The 21254-nt window shown below is 40.0% G+C and overlaps 2 protein-coding genes across 6 annotated transcripts; both read right to left on the reverse strand.

Annotated features, from left to right (window-relative positions):
• Positions 1–45: 45 nt before the first annotated feature.
• On the reverse strand, positions 46–14682 carry tmcc1b (transmembrane and coiled-coil domain family 1b). 5 transcript variants are annotated; one of them, XM_023269634.3, is made up of 8 exons: positions 14542–14682; positions 11222–11397; positions 8622–8665; positions 7117–7894; positions 3578–3997; positions 2172–2656; positions 1944–2079; positions 46–1428 (listed from the first exon to the last, which is right to left on the reverse strand). In XM_023269634.3, exons 4-8 carry the CDS (start codon positions 7717–7719, stop codon positions 1114–1116), a joined length of 1959 nt encoding a protein of 652 aa, XP_023125402.1. In that variant the 5' UTR covers positions 7720–7894; positions 8622–8665; positions 11222–11397; positions 14542–14682; the 3' UTR covers positions 46–1113. The 5 variants fall into 5 exon arrangements, with proteins under 5 accessions (XP_023125402.1, XP_023125404.1, XP_054866568.1 ...); XM_023269636.3 differs by having other exon boundaries at positions 7117–7382; positions 14542–14681; XM_055010593.1 differs by lacking the exon at positions 14542–14682 and adding an exon at positions 12708–12839.
• Positions 14683–16660: 1978 nt separating this feature from the next.
• Positions 16661–21139, reverse strand: LOC111568135 (uncharacterized). The gene is made up of 6 exons (XM_023269633.3): positions 20853–21139; positions 19434–19553; positions 19243–19361; positions 18603–18753; positions 18397–18518; positions 16661–18317 (listed from the first exon to the last, which is right to left on the reverse strand). The coding sequence occupies exons 1-6, from the start codon at positions 21073–21075 to the stop codon at positions 17289–17291; spliced, it is 1764 nt and encodes a 587-aa protein (XP_023125401.1). The 5' UTR covers positions 21076–21139; the 3' UTR covers positions 16661–17288.
• Between the last annotated feature and the right edge of the window lie 115 nt (positions 21140–21254).

The raw sequence follows: 21254 nt of genomic DNA on the forward strand, positions 1-21254 counted from the left end.
ATGTGGCTTTTTGACACTGGAAACAAATTCAAGTTAGACGGTAACTTTCACCTTTTAAAACAGCAAATTTATTTATCTTTAAAAAATAAAAAAATCAACTAAAAACTATTACTATTTCATTGTCACTAATAGAAACAGTACGGAAGCACTGAGTCTTTGAGCACTTTAGCCGCTCTTCAAGTATGTTAATTCAGTTCATAGATTATTCTTCTGCGGTGGAAAAGCCACCGGGACAGTAGGATCCAGTTGGCAGGGTCGCAACTCCAAACAATGTTTTTGATAGTATTTTCCTGGCTGTGGTAGAACCAGTGTTATTGACTTCACACATCCAAAAGAAGCAAGTCAAGAACCCACAAGTATTAGACCGAATGACAAGTCTGATTCCAGAGCAATGTAGCTGATGTGCAAGCACCCCGTTCTTTAGAGTGTACTGAGCAGGAAGAGAAGAGTTGGTCACACAAGCTGAAATTTTAAAAGATAGTGTAGAGGAAAGGAAAAGCAGACTGAAAAACCAGAATCACAAGACCAGAAGAGATAAAACTTACAAAAAGAAGAGAATGTGGGCAACTAAATCTGCAGAACACTGTCAGCTCATTACAGTTAAAAAGAAAATAACAATCCATCAATCAGCTGTATTAAAAATAGCAGTGACTTCAAAACAATACCACTTGAATCAGCTCAAAAGTAATAAAACTCTGAATTACAATTTCTACTGTGGAGAAACAATGCCAAGTTTTCCACGTGTAAACAAATTCACTCAAAAGAGAGAAATCAAGTGTGCAGTTCTCTCAGCCTCTCCTTCAGCTACGCTCCATTCACCCTTACAGTATGTGCTTGTGCCACAATTGCACCAGTGATAGAAAGTCAAAATCAAACATCCAACCTTTTCTGTCCTTATTCCGTTTCATTCTTCTCAAAACACCTTTCAGAAAGTGGTAAAGTGACAAACCTCTGATGCAATCCTCCTGGGTGTTTTGAAAATCTGCTGAAGAGTTAGAAAAGGTAGGACTATTGAGATTCAACTTTGTGTATGGTTTAATGACCTTCCTTTCTTTACACGTCATGCCCAAACCCCTTGTCCCTTCATCATTTAAATATGCTTCCCCAAGCCGGTCATCTGGGGTGCAGAAGAAAGCGATGCAGATACTCTGAAATAGCATCCCAGTGCCTCCAGAGGAAGGCAAGGAGGATCACAAGGAGCAGCGTTGAGAGCGTGCGGCTGCGTGTTTTCATTAAGGGGACGACGCAGTTAGCCACTGTAGACACAAAGACCAAAAGGACTGCCATAACAGCTAGCAGCACATTGATTAGTTTTCCAAGAAGAGTCCGTGCTGTGGCATTCTCCAAACCCTCCAGTTGCACCACCTGCTGTTGCTGCTGCTGCAGCTCCATCTTGGAGATGCGTGTCTGACAAGCCTCCAGTGCCTCCTACAAGTTTCAGACAAAACAGTCGGTGAAAAAGCTCTGATAACAAAGCAGAAATGTTGGCTGCAATCCAAATCACATACTTTTCTTTTTATTTTAACTGGATACTGCGCTTCCCTCACAAAGTATGTACTGTTACATCCAGTATGCTTACAATGAGGACATACATCTTCAAAATAATAATGCATCCTGAACTTTGACTTGCACAGTCTGTAATCTGAAATAAGCTGTCATCTGTCTGTGCACTCTCAGAGGCTAAATTTGTTTATACTGGTGCAAGATACCATGACATCTGTAACATAAATGCACAAAGTATTTTTGTCAGAATGGTCAGAAAAGCATTCTGCTTTGTGTGATGGCAAATCCACCCAAATGTAGTAGGACATCTAGGTATTTTTGGGAATATTACATTTGACACACTATGTACTGGTATGCAATAAATTTTGTTCTGGCATACAGTATATAATGTAGTATAGACATTGGAACACACCTGTTATGTTGATTGTGGAGAAGCTTACCTGTATGTCTCTTGCTCTTTCATAAGACTGGTAGGCAATCTTTTCCTCCATGCTGGCTAGTTCCTGTTTCAAGTTCAGAATTTCATTCTGGTGTAGTTCTGTCAAGTCATTGAGTTGTTCTTCTAGACGTTCACACCTGCAAAGTAGTGATGACAATACTGTTCACAAAAGCTTCTGTTCATCAACTAACACAGACCTACTACAGTCCAGTGTGTATGCCTGCGCTACCTGAATCGTTCCTCTTGCAGGGCCTCCATGATCATGGTGTAGTCCCGCTGATAGTGAGCTTTCAAATTTTCAAAGGACTCCTCAAGTCGACCTTGGTTTTCCCGAAGCTCCTGGATCTCATGGAGTATAGCATCAAAGCCTGAGGCTTGGGCATGATCAAGGGTATTTCCCCTGGAGCTAGGGGGGCCACCAGGTGCTCCAGGGGTGCTGTTTGCTCCTGCAGAACCAGAAGTAGCACTAGAACAGTCATCATCACTGCCATACTTGGGACTAGACTGCAACTGCCCTGTCCCAAGGGCCCTTGCTCCCCCAGGGCCAACACCCTCATCTCCTTGGGTTTCATCTAAAGAGTCTTTGAGTGCTGCAATGTTATCAGCACTGCCAAATTTGTTGCGGATGAGAGACGCTATTTCTCTGGGTTTGGACACCACAGCTCCAGCAGCAGAATGGGTGGCTTGAGAGAAGCTAGAAAGGCCCCCTGTTACCTGCAACAAGCGAGATCAGGCCAGCAATCAGGATGTATTAAGGTGTCACTGCAATGAAAAAAAAACTGAGAATATGTGCCTTATATAACAGAATCAAACTGGTGTAAAGCAGCCATAAATGTCACATTACAAATCTTTCAGTTGACATACTGATATAATTCATTAACTGGTCTACGTGTGCTTTTCTGGTTAACTGCTAGGTGAGATGAAAGTGGATCCAATAATGCTCTGTTAAGGTAGGATGAAGATTTATCAAACTGATAGCTAGTGTGGTTGGTATACAGACAAGCCACCCACATTTGAGGTTGGTCATAACCCTGTACTCTGTATAGCCATACATAGTTTGTATAAATCAAATCAAATCAATATGGTGGCATGAATTCTCTCTTCAGCTGTCACTTTGCAGTCCACTCAGAAGCTGTGAGGTGATATTAGAAAACTCAACAGGGAACGCAATTACTTCTGACTTGAATCATAATTAAACTGTGGAGTTGTGCCTGATACTAAGACTTCTTTAAGCTGTTTCTATAGGTGTTCCTCACATCAGACATTTCAGGTCCATTCTAAGACTCACACTTGCAGTATCTGTATGCGGATACAGATTTTCCAGTGTATGTTTTCTCTTTTTCAAGTTTCAAAAGATCCCCTTTATCGCAATGCAATCTCACAAAAATAGGCACATACCCATTAAGACTGCAAGCATGTGGAGGCTTATCAGAGCTTACTGGACTTATATTGTGCTACACTATTATTAATTGTGTCTGGCAAGTCAAACATCTGTTTCCAGAACAGCCTTTTGTCTACCTAGTAACTACTTCCAGAAGGGCGCACAGCTTTGTAATGTTCAGGAAATATTATTATTATTATTAATGTAAACAAAGCAAAAAAAAAGAATATTAAAGAACAGTATAAATAACAGACCTTGGCTCCAACATCTTTCAGCCCCTGGTGCATGTCTCGAAAAACATCTTTGGGCTGGCGTGGGATGCCGTTGTGCTCCACCTCACGGAGCTTCCGGTGGTAGTGCTCCAGCTTCCTCTGCAGTTGCTGGATAGTCTGAGCTGACTTTTGGTTCTTCTTCTCAAACACCTGCTTGATGCGAGCACTCTGCTGTTTGTCAGCATTATTAGCAAGTTTCAGGTATTCAGCCACATTGTCATCACGTGCAGTTTGTTCTATCTTGATTTGTTCTGTGAGCTTGAGGATCTTTTGTTGCAGCTGAGCAATGGCCTGCTTAGTACGCTGGGGGTCGGGGGTACTGTCAACCACATCATACCCGTCTGCACCGTAGGGGAGGGCGTTGGGTGACACAGCAGGGCCTGATCCATCATAACGATCCAGCTAATCAAAAGAAGTGAACAGAAGAAAACGGTTATATGTGAAGAGATGGCTTAAATCATTTATAATTTATTCAAACATTAAAATCACTGTCAGTTCAACTTGTTTATGCATTGTGCAAACAAAATGTATCATGATGCACCTCTTTAGTGGTTTTGTCTAATAACATGTTTTATTTAATCACAGTATCCAATGCCAACACAGTTTGAAAATCTATTTAAAATACATTTCAGAGGCTCAACAGCTTCGGTCCAGTGCACTGCTTTGTCAAAATCAAAAACTTGTTCAACATAACTGGTCAATGTACACACATACATGTACTGGTTGCCTAATTTTGCTGTTTTGATAGCATTATAATTGCTGATGACCTATAAACCGTTGAAATGTTGGATTTACTTGCTGAAGCCAAGGTCTGAGAGGTTCTCCTTTGAGCCGGGACAGTTCATTCCATTTCGGAGATGTGATGTTGGGAAACTGAACAGTGAACACATCTAGCTATCGACAAGCGTTTAGTAAAAACTAGTCATTATTTTGACAGATAGTTGTACTGTATTTTGTAGCAATGTTAGTGTGTTCCCCTCAGAATGAAGAATTCTTTCAACAAATACATAAACAAATCATTCTTCTACAGAAAATTCAGATGTGTGTTCTCATTGGATATTCAGAGCTGGAAGTCAGCAGGATGATGAACAAACAATCAACAGGTAGCAAAAAAGTAAAGACAAAGTAGTGATGCTTTCAAAATAAGATATCAGGAAGTCCTAATGACGATGAGGAGCTCCAGCACTGAAGATGTGTGATTTGTAAGGGAAAACATTGAATCTCAAGTTAGGTGTATCACCTCACATTACACTGAATTCTGCAAAGTATCACATTAACTAAAATATAGCTGTTTGTTATGGAAAATAACTGACACTAATAGATGTCGTAAATAGGTTGCATGTATTTAGCTTAATCAATCACAAATCATTGGTATGGTCTTGGAAGAAATATCTGTAACTACACACTCAGAACAGCAGATGGCAGCAGTAAAACCAAAGTTTCCTTTTGATCATTACTGTACAGCTCCAGCTCCAGAAGATATAAGTAGAAAGATGAGGTAACTGGAGAAAAAAGTCTCAAAAATATGCCAAGTTACGTGAAGGTTCTGATGTAGTTCTGGCACTGCCTTGAATTTTACCCCTCAGGAGATAATTTTGCCACTGTTACCGCAGCCCTGGAGGTCACCCTCAGAAAACAATTTGACAATATAAAATGTTGGTAATTCACATTAATTAAAATAGTTGAACATGAAAACATAAGGCTACTACCTGCTACTGATGACATGGAAGTGCAGTATGTTTGAGACAACTAAATGATCTGAACCAGGTTATGTTGTCTGATGATACATTAAAAACAGGGAAAAAAATTATAATTCCAGCCGTTTAGATTAGACCAGCAGCAGTATTTAATTATGTAAATGCTGTAAACAATACAGCTGCATCAAAGGTCAGACACATAAAAAGCTGGCAAAATCTCTAAGTTTGTGTTTCCCTCTCAGTTTTGCCTATGATTATTTACAGCAACTTTAATGTCACTATTTTTACCCAGCAAATTCTATTTAGAATTAGCCTACAATTTTTACCTCATAAAATCAGGTAGGTGAATGAAATGTGTCCTAATTCATATTAGTACCAACAGTATTTACCCTGATGTTGTTTGGTATCAGAACAAAAAAAAAAAACAAAACTAATTTTAATGCCCATTGCTAATATCACAGTAAAGGACTACGACATTCACAGTGGTGTCTCTGAATAATTTCCAGTCTTATTATAATGATGTTTGGTTATATGGCAACATTAAAATTAAATAACTTTGTTCATATACACTCCAGCATCACCTAGCAGTAATACAAACAAGCAAGCAGTACAAACAGATTCACTAGTGTGAATTGGGTGTATATTTTTAGTATGCATTTGTTGGAGCGCTTGGTGAACTACAACAAAGTGACAATTTATGTCCCGGGGAGAACGGAATCTGCAGCTGAGTGGCCATGACATTACAAGTAACAGACCAAAAGGTTACACAAGATGAGGAGGAGGGTGCCATGTTTCCAACCTGTGTATGACATCTGTTGATAAACTTAATTCCAGCTTCTACTGAGAAGCAAGACCTGTGGCACGGCCTCATAAAGACTCATCATTCCAGAGTTTCTCCTGTTATAGAATCTAGTCTTTTACAATTTCACAGAAACACCTAAAGGGTATTTGTTGCAGACTCCTATGAACAGTGTTAAAAAACGAATTGTCACACAAGTTTGAGTTTGTTTAGCCCTGCAAGCCCTCTCTGACCTGAAGTACACTCAGAGACAGCAAAAGCTAAATTTAGAAGGGCTTAAAGCACACAGTGACCAACCACTCAAAGGCAATCTCTGACCTTCCACCGCTGACAGCTCATCTCCCCATTCAGTGGTTCATCCAGGCACATCTAAACCACTAATGGCCTTTTAACACGTTGCCCAATTCACTTGGTTCTGACGTTCTTGCATACATATTAGTGTATGAGTCACTTTTATTTTTTTAACAACCCTAACCTTTTTAGAGCTAAAAGCCCAAAAATCAAGACACTTGTGTCCTCACAAGCACACTGTGTCTGCTAGCATTAGAGTTTTAGTCTGAAGATTTTATGTCCTAAAGCCAACTTCTCTATGAACACAAAATTTTAGGATTTCATTGAGGAAACTAGTGCCATAGCTTTTCATGAGACTTGTACTGTGCATGCTCTAGGACAGATTTTATGAAAAAAATACTTTAAAAAAATTATGAATTAACTGTATTTTTATGCATCCTATGCATCCCCAAGTCGCCAACATGCAATTTTTTGTACATGTATAGAGGAGAGTAAGCTTTATGTCAATGCTATTGATGTTTTGAGAGTTTTTTTGCATGGTTTACAGTATACAAAAATGTGTATTTTGGAAAGTGATTAGCATTAACAGATCCTGAACCATGGTAATTACCCGTGTCACCTTTACTGCAAACTGCCACTGCTGAAATGTTTGCCCTATGCTGTAGAAAATGTACAGTTCTGTGACTGTGGTTGTCTTCACACACTGGGCCCCTTAAGATTACTGACACACTCACCTTGTCAGGCTCCTCAGTAGAATGGTAACCAGACGTCAGCAGCATGTCCGCCAAGGCAGGGCTGCTGGGTGTGTCTGTGGTGGAGGAGGAGCGTGGGCGTCCAGCCTGCAGCAGGGCCTCATGGGTGCTGCGCCGGTGGATCTGTGGGCTACCTTTCTGGGGAGGATCCCCAGTGCCTCCTGTCTTACTGCGGCGGCTCTGCAGACTGGTGCCTCGCTTCATCATGGGTGGAGCACCTCGGATCTGCTGCAGAACACGGCTCAGAGCTGCGGGAGGGGCGGAAGCGGCAGGGTTGTCAGAATCCACAGGGAGGGCCGAGGAGGCAGGAGCATCCCCTACTTCTGACCCTACATCAGTGGGTTCGGAGGGAGGGGCACCTGTGCAGGATGAGGCGGAGTCATGTGGGGAAACGGAGGAGCGTCGGCGCTGTGGCTGGAAGAACTGCTTCAGGCCATGGCCCAACGCTCCCATGTTCTCCAGGGCATTATGGGTGATTTTGGACAAGCCGTGCTCTGACTCCGACGCCCTCCTGCCGACCTCCAGCTCCGCTCGGCCTCCTGTGTCTGGCTCCTCTGGACTCTGCTCACTACTACCCTGATCCATCAGAGACCTCCAGTTTCACAGTGAGGTTCTACTTGGGGGTGCAGGGGACTAGCTATGCCCCGACGACACCCCCACTCTGAGAGGCTGGTTGAAAACCGGGAAGCAGAGGGGATGGCGCTCAGTTGTGCCTTTTGAGTGGGCATGCATCTGTGGCTTGGCTCAATGTCATGCTTGTCTACCACAAAAGGAAAATAAAATGCATTATGACATGCAGCAGTGAATGACAAACATAATAAGCAGAACAATATAAAACAATAGTAAGCAACATAAACTGGGTTGACACAGACATGACCACATTTTCATAATTCAATTTAAGGTTTTGCTTATTTTGTAAAAAGAAGACATTTTTTTAAAAAATCAATCAGTATGGCCATGTCTGACCATGCCAACCCAGTAATGCAAAAACACAATCTACAAAATAAACCAGCTTTTGAGAACATTTTCTGAAATGTTTTTGTTTGTCATGCTGACCGTGTTAAAGGTCGTTTCAGTTGTTTGTGACATCACTTTGCATGTTTGTTTCTGTCCTATGATATAAAAAGTAATTGACTAATTACATTTCAGAAAGCGTTCAATATACAAATTAATGATCAACATAACTGAGAATGCTTGCATGGCACTAACAAAGAGAACCACAAAGTGTGAAAAATCTAAATGAAATTCTAAATGGACAATGATATTTCGTTCTCAACTGAGTATCGTGTTCCATGATCCACAGCGGCCTCCCCTTTGCATCTCATTTTACAAAAGGGCTAAATCCTGTAATATAAAGGACCATTCCAAGTCTGCCTCTCAGATGTCAGTTTATGCTGTTTACAGTTATTTGGTTTTACCAACATGTAAAGAGATTGGGAGAAATAAAGGGAGAGAGGAGGTGAGATAGAGTGTGACAGTGAACTTACCATCAGCCCCGCTTCTCCTCTTCTGGCTCACAACTCAGGGTTGGCTAAATGAAGCAGAAACACAGACAGAAACATAAATAATATTCTTCCCACAACAGAAAAACTTCACAGACATGCATATAAAAGAAACAGGCTACAGCACAAACCCCCAACTTGTAACAACTGGTAATGGACATTAAAAAGAATGCTGGACCAAATGGCTTAAAAGCTTCCAACATGCTGACGACAAGAAACTGACAACGACCTAATGGACCTTAAGTTAAAGTCTTAAGAGCCAGGAGTAAATGCTTGATGAGTCTTGTTATGTTTGAGTGGTAACTATTGCACACTACAGCAGACGTGATGTTTACATGAAATGACTTGAAAATATTAACATGACATCAGCTTCTAGACTCACTTCCAAACAGAAACAAAACATGAAACCCTGACATGAACGCAGCTCCGAACTGCTTTAAGGAGCTGTCACTGCACAACTCATCTGTAGCAGGGACAAGGGGGGTGGGGATGCTGGCCTGACAGAGATCCCTCCTGTCCTGCTTTGTTTCAAGACCAACGGGCCAATTAATGTGCATCCTTTAATAAAAATAGTGGCAATCAACTCCAACATTATGTTTTTACAGTATTCCTGGTAATTTATCCTAACACACCAAACCGGTATGTCAGAATCAGTGCTATAAATGGTTCTCCATTTCCATTTACTTGTATTAAGAGATTTACTTTTGCACAAAATTCACTCTAATAAAATTGATGACTTATTTTTGGTGTCTAAGCATACCAATTTCTTTTGTCTTTGAAACACTTACAAACAGCAGTGGATTATCTGATTTGTTTGCATTGGATGTGTTCTAAATTATAAATTTACTTACTGTTGCTGCATTAAACCTCAAATTCCACCCATTTCTAAGTATGAAAAACAATGAAACTTTACAGTACATTATCAATCAGATGCCCTTTCTGATTTTTCACTGAGACAGCACCATGATTTATTTTTCAGCAGTGCGTTTCTGACGCACCCTGGATCACCCACACAGGCTGTTTTGCAAGACACAGTGTGCTGCTAGTTTCACTGAACCCTAAAGAAAATATCTAAAGCTTAAAGTGACAGCACTGAATATGTAGTACATGCATTACTTTGCAGACAAACAGAAAAAGGATCCTGTGAGTCAGCACAGCCACAAAGTATCATTTAACAAGCCAGCACAGCAATCTAGCACCAAAACCTTATGAAATACTCCACTAGTGATACTCTGAGTCATTATGTGCTGTTCCTGCTGTTAGATCTGCAGTGTCAGATAAGAGTGAACTTCGTGAAAAGGTAGGTGGTAGTGAATAGTTCAATAATAAGTATCCTTAACTGAGTCCTGCTGAACAGCATGCTCAAAGGTCGATTCACGTATAAATGGTGTTCGGGTTCACTCCCTGCTGATGAACATTTCACTCAAAACAAATGAATAAATCCCTATGTAGAGGTAATAACGTGAATATAAACAAACAGTACAGTAAACCATAATTAAATTATGTTATGAGTTTATGTTAAAACAATGTTTTTATATGCTTATGCTTCCGACAGCCAAGTACATTTTTTTTTTATTTTTTATGGCTGTGCCTATAAAGTTCACATCAATTACCATTTATAGCCTATAAAACCATTTACCCAACTGACTGAACAGCAGCTCTTCGATCACATATTGTCATCCTGAATAACTAATCACAGTCTGTCCTACTGCAATAAGCCTTTTAAGCTCAAAACCCAAGTCAAGACAAAGAAACAAACATCCTACATAGATGTGAAACAATATCCTGCATCTACAATGAAAATACAGTGGCATCTGACTCCTCCAGGCTGAGGCAAAGTGTTCTCTTTGAACTGGGTCAGCCAACATTCGAATATCACTCTCTGTACATGTACTGCTCCAAGGTCACATCATCTCCATGAAGCTCTGCATCTGTCTAGGAGCATTTCACTTGTGTTAAACATTTCTGCAAAATGGCAGTAGGCCCGATTGTGTCCCAGAAACAGTGCATCTTCCTCAGTCATGTGGATTACATTTATTTTTCCACTATTCCTACATCTGCACATATTAATCAGGATTAATACTGATTAGTGTTTTTATTTGAACCAACTACTGAAAACGAGGTTGAATGGTGTATTTTATTGATTTAATCATTAACTTGTCAAGAGAGACCTGGCAAAGAGGGAAGCAGAAGACATTGCAAGAAAAAAATAAACAGTAAACTAAAACAACAAACAAAGATGATGGTTAGACCACATAAGAATATAAATAATGTATACCTTAAATGCAACGTACACAAATATCTACATTGTTAACTTGAAGTGCAAGTAAAGAAAAAAATAATTAAGTTGCAAAGACAGGAAAAACACTCAAAATAATCTGAAATTTTCAAACAGCAAATTAAACAACAAAAAACACTGACATTGAATAGTATCAGATTAGACTGATATGCGTCTTTTACAATCATAGGCTGCACTAAATATAGTAGTAATATTGTCCAAAAAAATGTGCCAAAAACAAGAATGACTGGCTTCCGTTTGATGAAAGGATGGTCAACTTAGTAAGAGTAACTGCAGATAAACATACCTTCAAATGTGGTCATCAGCAGTAGATCTGTGTGTCTTTTAACACAGAGAAAGCCTTAATAATCCAGCCAAATTTCCAGCACTGCTTCCTCTGGGTAATTTTTCCAAATTAAATCTGATGGAATAGCTGTCAAACCTTAGTCAGCTGTTCCCATGGATATTTAGAAAAATCACATGCTGCAAAGTAAAACGAAAAACAAGCATGAGAAACGGCAATGAAAGAAAATTTGACATTTCTAAACTGAGGATCTGTCTTCCTCAATGTCTTTCTCAAAAGCAAGAGAGAAAACTAAACAGGATAAGTGGGCAAGCGTAGTCTATGTTATCACTAACAGAGGAGGATTTTTAAAGGTATTCTGTAGAGGGTTTTTTAGTGTGGAGCAACATTTGTCGAGCCCAAGCAGATTAGCTGAGTGAATACAGGGATTTCATTAAGTGCACAGAAATCACTGATTGCTAACAATGACAACTTCACAAAGCAGTAATATATTAGAGTCTATGTTTTTAAAGTAATTGTGGTGTTATTCTGACTACAAATGACAAAAAATAAAGAAGCAATCACTGAATTAGGGTTTACAATGAAAACCCCCACAAGGTACCTTAGATGTAATGATAAATAACCAAGCCCAATAAATCTGATGTGAATATTCCATCAAAAGGGAGAAAAACAAACTGTCTAGCACAGCAATTTATCCCCCAAGAAGCTTATAAAAGTCTGTGTGCTTCATAACTTAGCTGGCAAAATGAAGAGACGCGGTTTCACTTTGCATAGCTCAGGCCTCCGAGGACTTTTAGCTAAATTAACTGAGCAATGTTAATTAACAGTGCAGAATAGCCCCTTGGGAATATCTGCAGGCCATGAACCACTTGCCTGCCTCATGGAGGCAAAGCTGATATAAAATACATTAATATGACAACGGAACAACGGACACGGTAAACACGGCAATGCTCGGTTTGTGTGTTCATGTCAACATCGCTCTCTGCAGGAATAAGCGGTTACAGTCGATGAGATCATCACCACCCCTTCAGTAACAACATCCACCAGCGAAACAATAAACTTTCCTTCAGATTATATCAAAACGCGAAACAAAGGCTTCCGTTAAAGCCCTCCGTCCATCAGAGGGCTTGCTGTCGGTATTCAGCCCGTATTAGTTAATTACATTACTCACTAGGTTACAGGTGCATTCGGTGTCATTACACGTAGGGTAACTGTAGTAACGCCCATGCTTAAAAATTAAAAGGGAGATGGTGTGATAAAGTAAATTATGTAGACACATTCTAGGCTGTATTTATGAGAGCCATTATTAAGTTACTGCAAACAGTCTGAGCTCAAAGGTTTTAACGTTAGCTGGAGATAAGAAGAGGATGAAACTAGCAGCTCGCTAGCTAACGGTCGTAGGCCGGGCTTTTAAAAAGCACACAACTGTAACTCACAACTGCTGAAAACATCAATGTAGTTCGTCTTATTATTACAAGGAGGCACTAACCGCGGTGGCAGCGACAGTCAGAAAGCATCACTGGACTCGTTTTGACGGCTTGTCTGCTCCTCTAGCTGCTAGCACTTCAAGCTAACGTGGTGAGCCGGAGGGCGTTTATTTCACTTTACAGTGCACACCGGCGCTGCTGTGCGGGGCGAGGTCATAGCTTTGGGTTCGGTAATGTGTAACATAACAGCACATGTTGCCAAGTCTAAGAGCTGTCTTTAATAATCCAGACTATAGTGTTAAGTATGCAGTTTAAGTAACCATCCCCAGGTGATTTGAGCTTACCATGAAAAAGCTTCAAAAACTGAAAGCTGTTAAGTAGGAGCTGATGATGGCTTTCTATAGCTAACCAGTCCATAAAACACTGAAGTTCTGAGCGGTTTGTGTTGGTTTAGCCTGCTGAGAATAATTTATCAATACTGCTGGACTCCTCTGCTGGGCTAAACGACTTGCCATATTTAAGTACACAAACTATGTGTGCTGTTTGGACAGACTTGCATCTGACTACCAAAAGAAATTAACTGACATCAAATAAACAGTCTGCTAATGTGCTTTTACATTCACTGGCCAACCCCAACATCACTAGTTTGAATGCATAAATCAAATCATGAAATGCGATACAGGTGTATGACAAAGCCCTCCAGTAGAGCCAGACTGATATATCAGTTACATGACATCATCCGACGATATCGGCCCAACACATATATGGGGTGCAAAATAAAGATACTTTGGGGGTAAATTAGAAGCAGCATCATCACACAGTTCATCCAACAGAGCGATGCCATTGTTTAGAGTCCTTTCAAGCATTGTCTGCAGCACATGTAGCAGAGCACGTATCACAGATGAGCAGACTCTGATGTATCAATATCAGACTTTATAACTCACTAAAATCACCATCAACCCCAAAAATCCAGTCTTGGTTGCAGTTTATTACTGAGGAGTCTCCTCTTCACCTGTTTTAATTACTTCAACAAATCTAAACAATTATGCATCACTTTTTGTTGTTCTATAATCATCACAATACTATTAAATGCCATTTATAAAAGCTTTGTTACAGTTTAATGATACAATTATTCCCTCTATGCATAAGATCCAACTGTAAAATTTATACTTTGGAAATGTTTTGCCACTACCACCTCCACTGAAATATTAATTTAAATAAATTAACTCCATCGTTTTCCTAGAAAAGCAGCAGAATCATGACAAACCGGTCCTGGCAGGTGTGAAAAGCTCAAACACACAGTTTAGACTGGAGGTATTGGGTGGCCATCTGTCACATACTCCCACCAAGCTTTCTTAATCACACCTTGGACTCTTGTATTTCATGGTGGCGGGTTCTGTTCTCACACAGTAGGTTTGCACCACATACAGCAGTGCTAGATTGAAGACACAATCGACCAGCTGAAAGCAACATTAATTCAATTTTGAATATCTAGCTCTGACAGTAATAAACACACGACTGAATCAGGCATGGGTGTTGTCTCCACACATAAACCCTCAGGAGTTACAACATCCAGCATTAACTCGCTTTTCGTAATCGCTCACATGTAAATACACTTAACATCGCCCCTCCTGTGTATCCTGTCTGGTAAATCAGGCGCTTACTCGCCGCCTGGCTACTCAGCCTGTCTGTCAGTTAGCAGTCTAGCTAGGCTCTTTAGCTCAAAAACACCGCTCCGGCTCCAGCGGCGGTTAGCGACACACTAACCGGCCACGACAACAGCGCTAACCCCGTTAACCAGCCTCGGCCCCTCCGCTCGTCAGATAGCAGCACACGGAGACACGTTTCATTCATAGACCGGCTCGCAAAATGTGTGTTTTGCTGGCTTAAACTTACATGGGCGCTGAGAGGATTGTGTTGATGACCGTTCATTTCTCCCGATGGTGGACACTCCCACGGTGACGTCAAATAGCGTGCTCTACGTCAGAACAGCTGAGCGGCAGGCAGCTCCACGGAGGAGGAGACCCACCCCACCAGGATCCACGGAGGAGACCCACCCCACAGGATCAACGGAGGAGACTCACCCCGCAGGATCCACAGAGGAGGAGACTCACTTCACAGGATCCACAGAGGAGAATCACCCCACAGGATCCACAGAGGAGGAGATCCACCCCACAGGATCCATGGAGGAGGAGATCCACCCACCAGATCCACAGAGGAGGAGACTCAACCCACAGGACCCACAGAGGAGACTCACCCCACAGGATCCGCTGAGGAGATCCACCCCACAGGATCCACTGAGGTGGTCCATGCAGTGGATCCAGTGAGCTGATTCACCACTGGGCAGCACATTTCTGACCAGTGTCCTGTCTCCTCCTCAGTGTAGGAATGTGGAGGTAAGACTGAAGGTAGCTGGAGTTTATTTTGATGTTATTATATAAATTAGGCATGTTATTTTTTTTAAAAACAAAATTTACACTTTACAATTAATGTATTTTGTAGGATGTTAATCATAATAATGTAAATTAGTCAGGTTATTTTATTAAATATTGTAAAGTCCTGGTGTTCATGTTTAAATTAGTCAGGTAAGTTTATCTTTAAATAACATTGTAGGGGTTTTATCTTATTATGTAAATTAAGCAGGTGAATTTTTTGACTGCATTTGCATTTTGCAATCAATATATTTTGTAGGATGTTAATCTTATTTATGTCAATTAGTCAGGTCATTTGTTGTATAATATTGTGGGGTCTTGATTTTCATATTTTAATTAGGTAAAAATGTATTTTATGCACTATTGAAGTGCTGTTATTTTATTATGTAAATTAGACAGATGAATTTGTTTTTAGGTTCAACAAAATTTGCATCTTACAAGTAATATATTTTGTAGGGTGTTAATCTAGGGTCTTTACCTTAATATTTAAATTAGTCACATAAAGTTATTTTATGTAATATTGTAGGGTTTATGTCTTAATATGTAAATCAGGCAGGTGGATTTTTTTTTTTTTAACGAAACTTACATTTTACAATGAATACATTTTATTAGGTGTTAATAAAATAAATTCATCTGGTTATTTATTATATAATATTGCTAAATATTGATCTTAATATTTAGTCATACATTTATTTTGTGTAATATTGTTGGGGTTTTCTGTGTTAATATGCAAATTAGTCAGGTGTATTTGTGTTTGTAGGGTCTAAACAGGAATATTTAAGTTACTCAGATACATTTACATAATGCCATAGGGTCATAGCTTCAATATTTAAACTTGTATTCATAATGCCAACTTTGTTTCCCTTTTGAAAAGCACTTTAACAACTATTGTTCAAAATGTGTTTTGTAAATAACAGTTACTTGACTTGTTCATGACTTAAGTTCTGGGTATCTTGACTTTGAAATGTCAGTTAAAGTCCTTTGTAAACTCGTTTTATAAATAAAATGATTACTGTTGTCATTATTATTAAATATTATGTTTAAATATAAAAACAATAAAAATAAATGTGACCGTTTTAAAGACATCAAAAATGCACTTTAATGTTATTCCTAGCTGTGTGGAAAAGGCTTCCAAGCAATGGAGTTGAACAATTAATCATTTGAGAGCTTTTTTAAGCAAACATTACAGAAAGTCATCGTTTTCAGCCTCTCAAATGTGCAGGTTTTCTCATCCTTGGGTTTTCAACTGTAGGTTCTGCAAAGCAAGCAGTTAAAAGTCTCTCTGGGGTCATTGATTGAGCCCCTAAAAATGAATCTCAGTCTAATAAAGTTACATATTTAAAACTTTTTTCCACGTGAAAATAATCCTTTGTTGCCTTAAATGATTTAGAAGCAACTCTACACTGTTGTTTCTGTTTGAGCAGAAAATCTCTGCTCAAACACTAAAAATACTCTACAATGACAAGTTCTAAAATTTGTGCAATTCAGCCACATGTTTGAGCTCTAAGCAAATTCTGAAAAATAATGATTAAGGAGCAAAACATCAAAAATGCACTTGAATATAAATCCTAGACAGTGTGGAACAAGTTTCCAAAGAGCTGGAGTTTAATAATTAATCATTTTTTTGGTCTTCTTTTAAAGCAAATATTTTAAAAATAAATATTGTTTTCAGATTTTGGTGTTTTTCTGTCCTTGGACTTTTATCTGATGGTTCTACGAAGCAAGCAGTTTGGAGAAGTAACCAATGCAATTAAGATTTTGCAGGCCAAACAATCAATGAATCAAGAAAACTACTGCAGAAAGAATCGACAAGAAACAGCCTTAATGTTAAGAAATGACATATATAAATGAACTTTACAAGAACACATGGTATTAACAAGCCAAATAATTGAAATAAAACACAAAATATGTGGCTTTAGCGTTTGACAAATTCAAAAGAGGAGAGAGAAAATAAATTCAGTAAGTAATTGTATAACTAACTTTACCCTCTATTTTCCCTGCAAGAAAATTTACATTTTGAAGTTCTCTCTAGCTTATTGCATCACAACAAACTTGGTTACTTGCTCTAAAGGATTTCAGTGACTGCTTTTTATTCAGCAGGAAAAAGGATCTATGGAGAGTTTGCTATGACCCAATGAGTCAAATGTATGACATTAAGATAGTCTTGTATTGCATCCTGGGGGTCATCAGTCATAACTTTACCAGTCTCTTTCAACTGGTTTTGGCTCCTTGTGGGAAAGGAAAGGGAAAGGAGGCATGGCTGTAGGCAGGCTGACGTTCATGCTGATCAGATGGAGCTGGGCTGTCAGGAGGTGTGGTCGGAGGACCGGGAAATACAGGCATGTCAGCCTGCCGAGGAACGAAGTAAACTGGAATATAAGGGTGTGTATGATAAAATGGCTCTTGAGCTGCAGGCTTCTGACTCACAGCTGTACTGGTTGTTGGGATGGTGGTGGGATACGCAGTTTGAGTATTTTGCCTTTGGGGAAGATATTTGGGAGGATACAACACAGGGATCTGGTAGGACTGAGGATACTCGTGTTGTGGTTTGGGCAGGTGGACTACATGTTTGGGATCTTCAATGGCCTCAGATCGATCATTTGGAGATAGTGGGCGATTAGGGAATGACAGGAAAGTATATTGAGGAGGCACTGGAAACTTTTCCTGCTGGGGAACTTGAGGATTCCCCTCATCCTCTGCAGCAGGTACGGCTACTAAAGCCTCTTTGCGAGGGGTAGGAGGAGGAGCTGGGGTAGTGGGATGGAAAATTTCAGATGCCATGGGGAATTGTGGGAAACGAGGAATTTGATATTGTGGAGACTGCTGCATTAGAGGTAACTGGGCCAAAGGGTCAGCAGTATTTTCATTAGCAAAAGATTGTGTTGGTGGTTCAGGCTCAGGAAGAAAAAGGTACTGAAGGAACTGTGGCATATATGGGAATGCTGGGTGCTGAGCTGCAGCCGCTTCTTGGTTTTCATCGTTGTAGTCTGCAGGAGCTCCTGAGTAAAGCTGTGGATGTGGCAACAGTGTCACCGTACCTACAGTTGGGGCTGGACTTCGTGTTGGCAGGAGGTATTGTGGAAACAATGGGAACTGAGGGTACTGAGGATGCTGCAGGACCTGACCACTGTCACCAGGAGGTGCAGCTGTCTCTATAGCAGGATTTACATCTGGGAAAAAAGGGCATGTGACTAAGATCTCAACATCCAGCCACAGAAGAGAAAGTAAATACTCCTCATCCTGCAAGGGGAAAAAAGAGTAAATCAAAAGCATATTGACACATTAGCTTCCGAGACTGACCACAAGAGGGCCCTTTTACCTTGAACTCTATGCACAATCCTCTGTTGTAAGGTATAGTAAGTGTCAGTCCACCAGGATACTCTTTGAAATCAAGTCCACAGCTGCTACACACTTGTGAAAGGGACTTCCATGTGCCAGATACTGCAATAGTTTTAATATCAGATGAGAAAATAGACAGAAGGCTTTTCAAAAGCCAGTGAAACCTTATCATGTTAGGTCACCTACTTTTTACTTTGAGGTCGTCTACTTTAACACCACCGATCTTCACCACCATCCCAGACACAAAGCAGAAAACGGAGGGCGATGGTAACACGTCAGGGCAAGACATGGCCATTGGTGTCCCCCATAAACGCAGTGGTAGGACATAATCACCATCCTGTGGAATAGAAATGGAGGAAAGAGAAAAAGGCTGAGCTCAGTGTGTCATAATGAGGGTTGGAGGCAGCAAATTGAACTCTTCCAAAATACAACAATTATTCACTGACATACAGGGAGCAGCATTAACTCAAAAAAAAAAAAAAAAACACATCCTTGACGGAAATTTCTTTTTTATGAGAACTGATGTAACTTGGCACAATGTACAGTGCTGTGAAAAAGTAACTCCCACCCACAGATATCTTCTATTTTTGCATATTTCTCACAATTAAATGTTCTAGATGAAACTAATATTTATTGAATATTGGACAGAGATAATCCACCAGAATCCAACAGAAGATGCAGTTTATAAATGATGGTTCATTAAAGATATACTGAAAACCTATATCACCCCCTAAACCCAATAACTGGTTGGGCCACCTTTGGCAGCAGCAACTGACAGATACTTTTTCACAGCACTGTAGATACTTAGAATGAAGATGAAGAGTACCTTCTTTGTGACATGGCAGCCCTGATAAGATGCAGCAAACTGTACATTTCTGCGGGTCCTCTTCACAGAGAAGCCACATTTAAGGGGCATTTGAGACAGAGGAGTAAGAGGTCTCTCTCCTGTTTGACATTAGACAAAAGTTCAAGTTCTGTATTGGCCAATATTTCCTGTTTCAAATATGTGGAACCTACCACTATCCACGAGAAAACGTGCATCTCTGACTCGTCTGACCTTCAGAGTCATCAGGTTGTTACTACACTGCACTGATGGGTCCATGCGTTTCAGTTTTGCATCCATGAGTTTATGCATCACTGGAAACACAAGCACAAATTCAGTCAGTTTATTGACTCAAGAACCTCATCAGACCATCATCACATCCAAACTAGAGGAAGGGTTTATGCATTACATCTCTTTAATATGTAACCCCCGTCTTTCTCAAGGGGCCAAAAGGAATTTGACTAAACTGCAGATACGTGAGAATAAAAAAATGAAGTCTGTGGTGACCTCTGCAACATAAATGATGTCCAGAGAAGACAACAGCAGTAAATGATCACAATATCCTTTCCATGATTAAGCAAAACATCCTCATAAAATCCAGCTTAGGAATATTTTTATTCAAATCTACTACAAGACTTCAGGAGAAGGTTTACCTCAAGGTCAGACTTTTCCTAATCCATAAGAACAGAAAGGCAAGATTAAACTTTGCCAAAAACCTTTGAAAAAAATTATACAGTATGTCCACTTCAGGAGCAGCATCATTTGGAGACATGAAACTAAGGTCAGACTTTACTAAAATGACTGGAAGCAAAAGTATGAAGAAGGCTTAAAAGAGTGATGATAAAAAGCACACAATACCGTCTACGAAACACAGTGGAGGCAGTATGATGGTCTGGAGGGCTTTAAATGGGACCTGGTCACTGGTGTTTATGATTGTTTCTCATTTATCAAGAAAAACCTGCATTTATAGCTGTGCCTGATGGTATTATAACTGAGTTTTTGGATCCTCCTGCTTCAGTCATTTCATAGTTATACCACGTTCCTTGTGAAGCGTGTTTTTTAAGCAACAATAGCAAAGTGGGAAAAAATACATTTGGGATGGCAAAGCTGGGTCATAGTCAGATTACTGTGTGTTTTAAGGCAGTAGCACATGTTTTGATACTCAATTTCAACCCTCATATGTTCCAAGGCACAAAACTGTATCTGGCAGTTTTTTATGCTGCTACTTAATTTATGAATGAAGGCATTTTTTTCATCGTGGTCAAACTTAATAAAATAATAATAGAAAAAACACTTCATGCATGTTTAATATATAATTTTTTTTTTTTTAATCACAGAGAAAGATCTGAATTAGTGTTGAAATCCTTCTAGACTTACTGATTGTATTGACAGGTGAAAGGCTACTTGTTTGAAATTTTCCAGTGGGAGGAACATTTAGATCACAAAAACGAAATATGTACCCGACTGTGTTTGATCCATCTCTCTTTAAACAAAAGCAACAATCTAAAAAGAAAACACTGACTCCAAGTAAAGCAGGTAACCTCCGTGGTACTAAACAAACTGTGCCTTCAGAACACTTTAAGACATATGCGGGGAACTTCACTGAAACATACCTTGAGTTGAATTCAGGCCACTCTGTTGGTCCAATCTGAAGACAAGTGAACCGTCTCGTGTTGGAGATTTGTGTTTTGTTTCTCCAGACACCAAACTGCTGAAGCCCAGTGTGCCCTGTAACGTGGGCCTTTCCACCACACCCTCAGCTTGTCCATTACAAAGTCTGAAAGACGTGAGAGTCGCCATCACTGCGAAATACAACAACTGATTTTTCCAAGACATCGCACTTCTGATGAATATCTTAGGCGTGTGATTTTGTCAAACGGTTGTAAAGCTGAGAAGGCCATCGCTGTGTCGACTCGTCATACATATAGTCTGATATGCTGCTTAATTGGCCAATCGACAAGTGCCACGTGTGACAGCACCTGTTGGGGGAGAGGCCGGTGATGAAGATGAAGCTC

Source organism: Amphiprion ocellaris, chromosome 5, assembly GCF_022539595.1.
Source record: "Amphiprion ocellaris isolate individual 3 ecotype Okinawa chromosome 5, ASM2253959v1, whole genome shotgun sequence".
Lineage (NCBI taxonomy): Eukaryota > Metazoa > Chordata > Actinopteri > Pomacentridae > Amphiprion > Amphiprion ocellaris.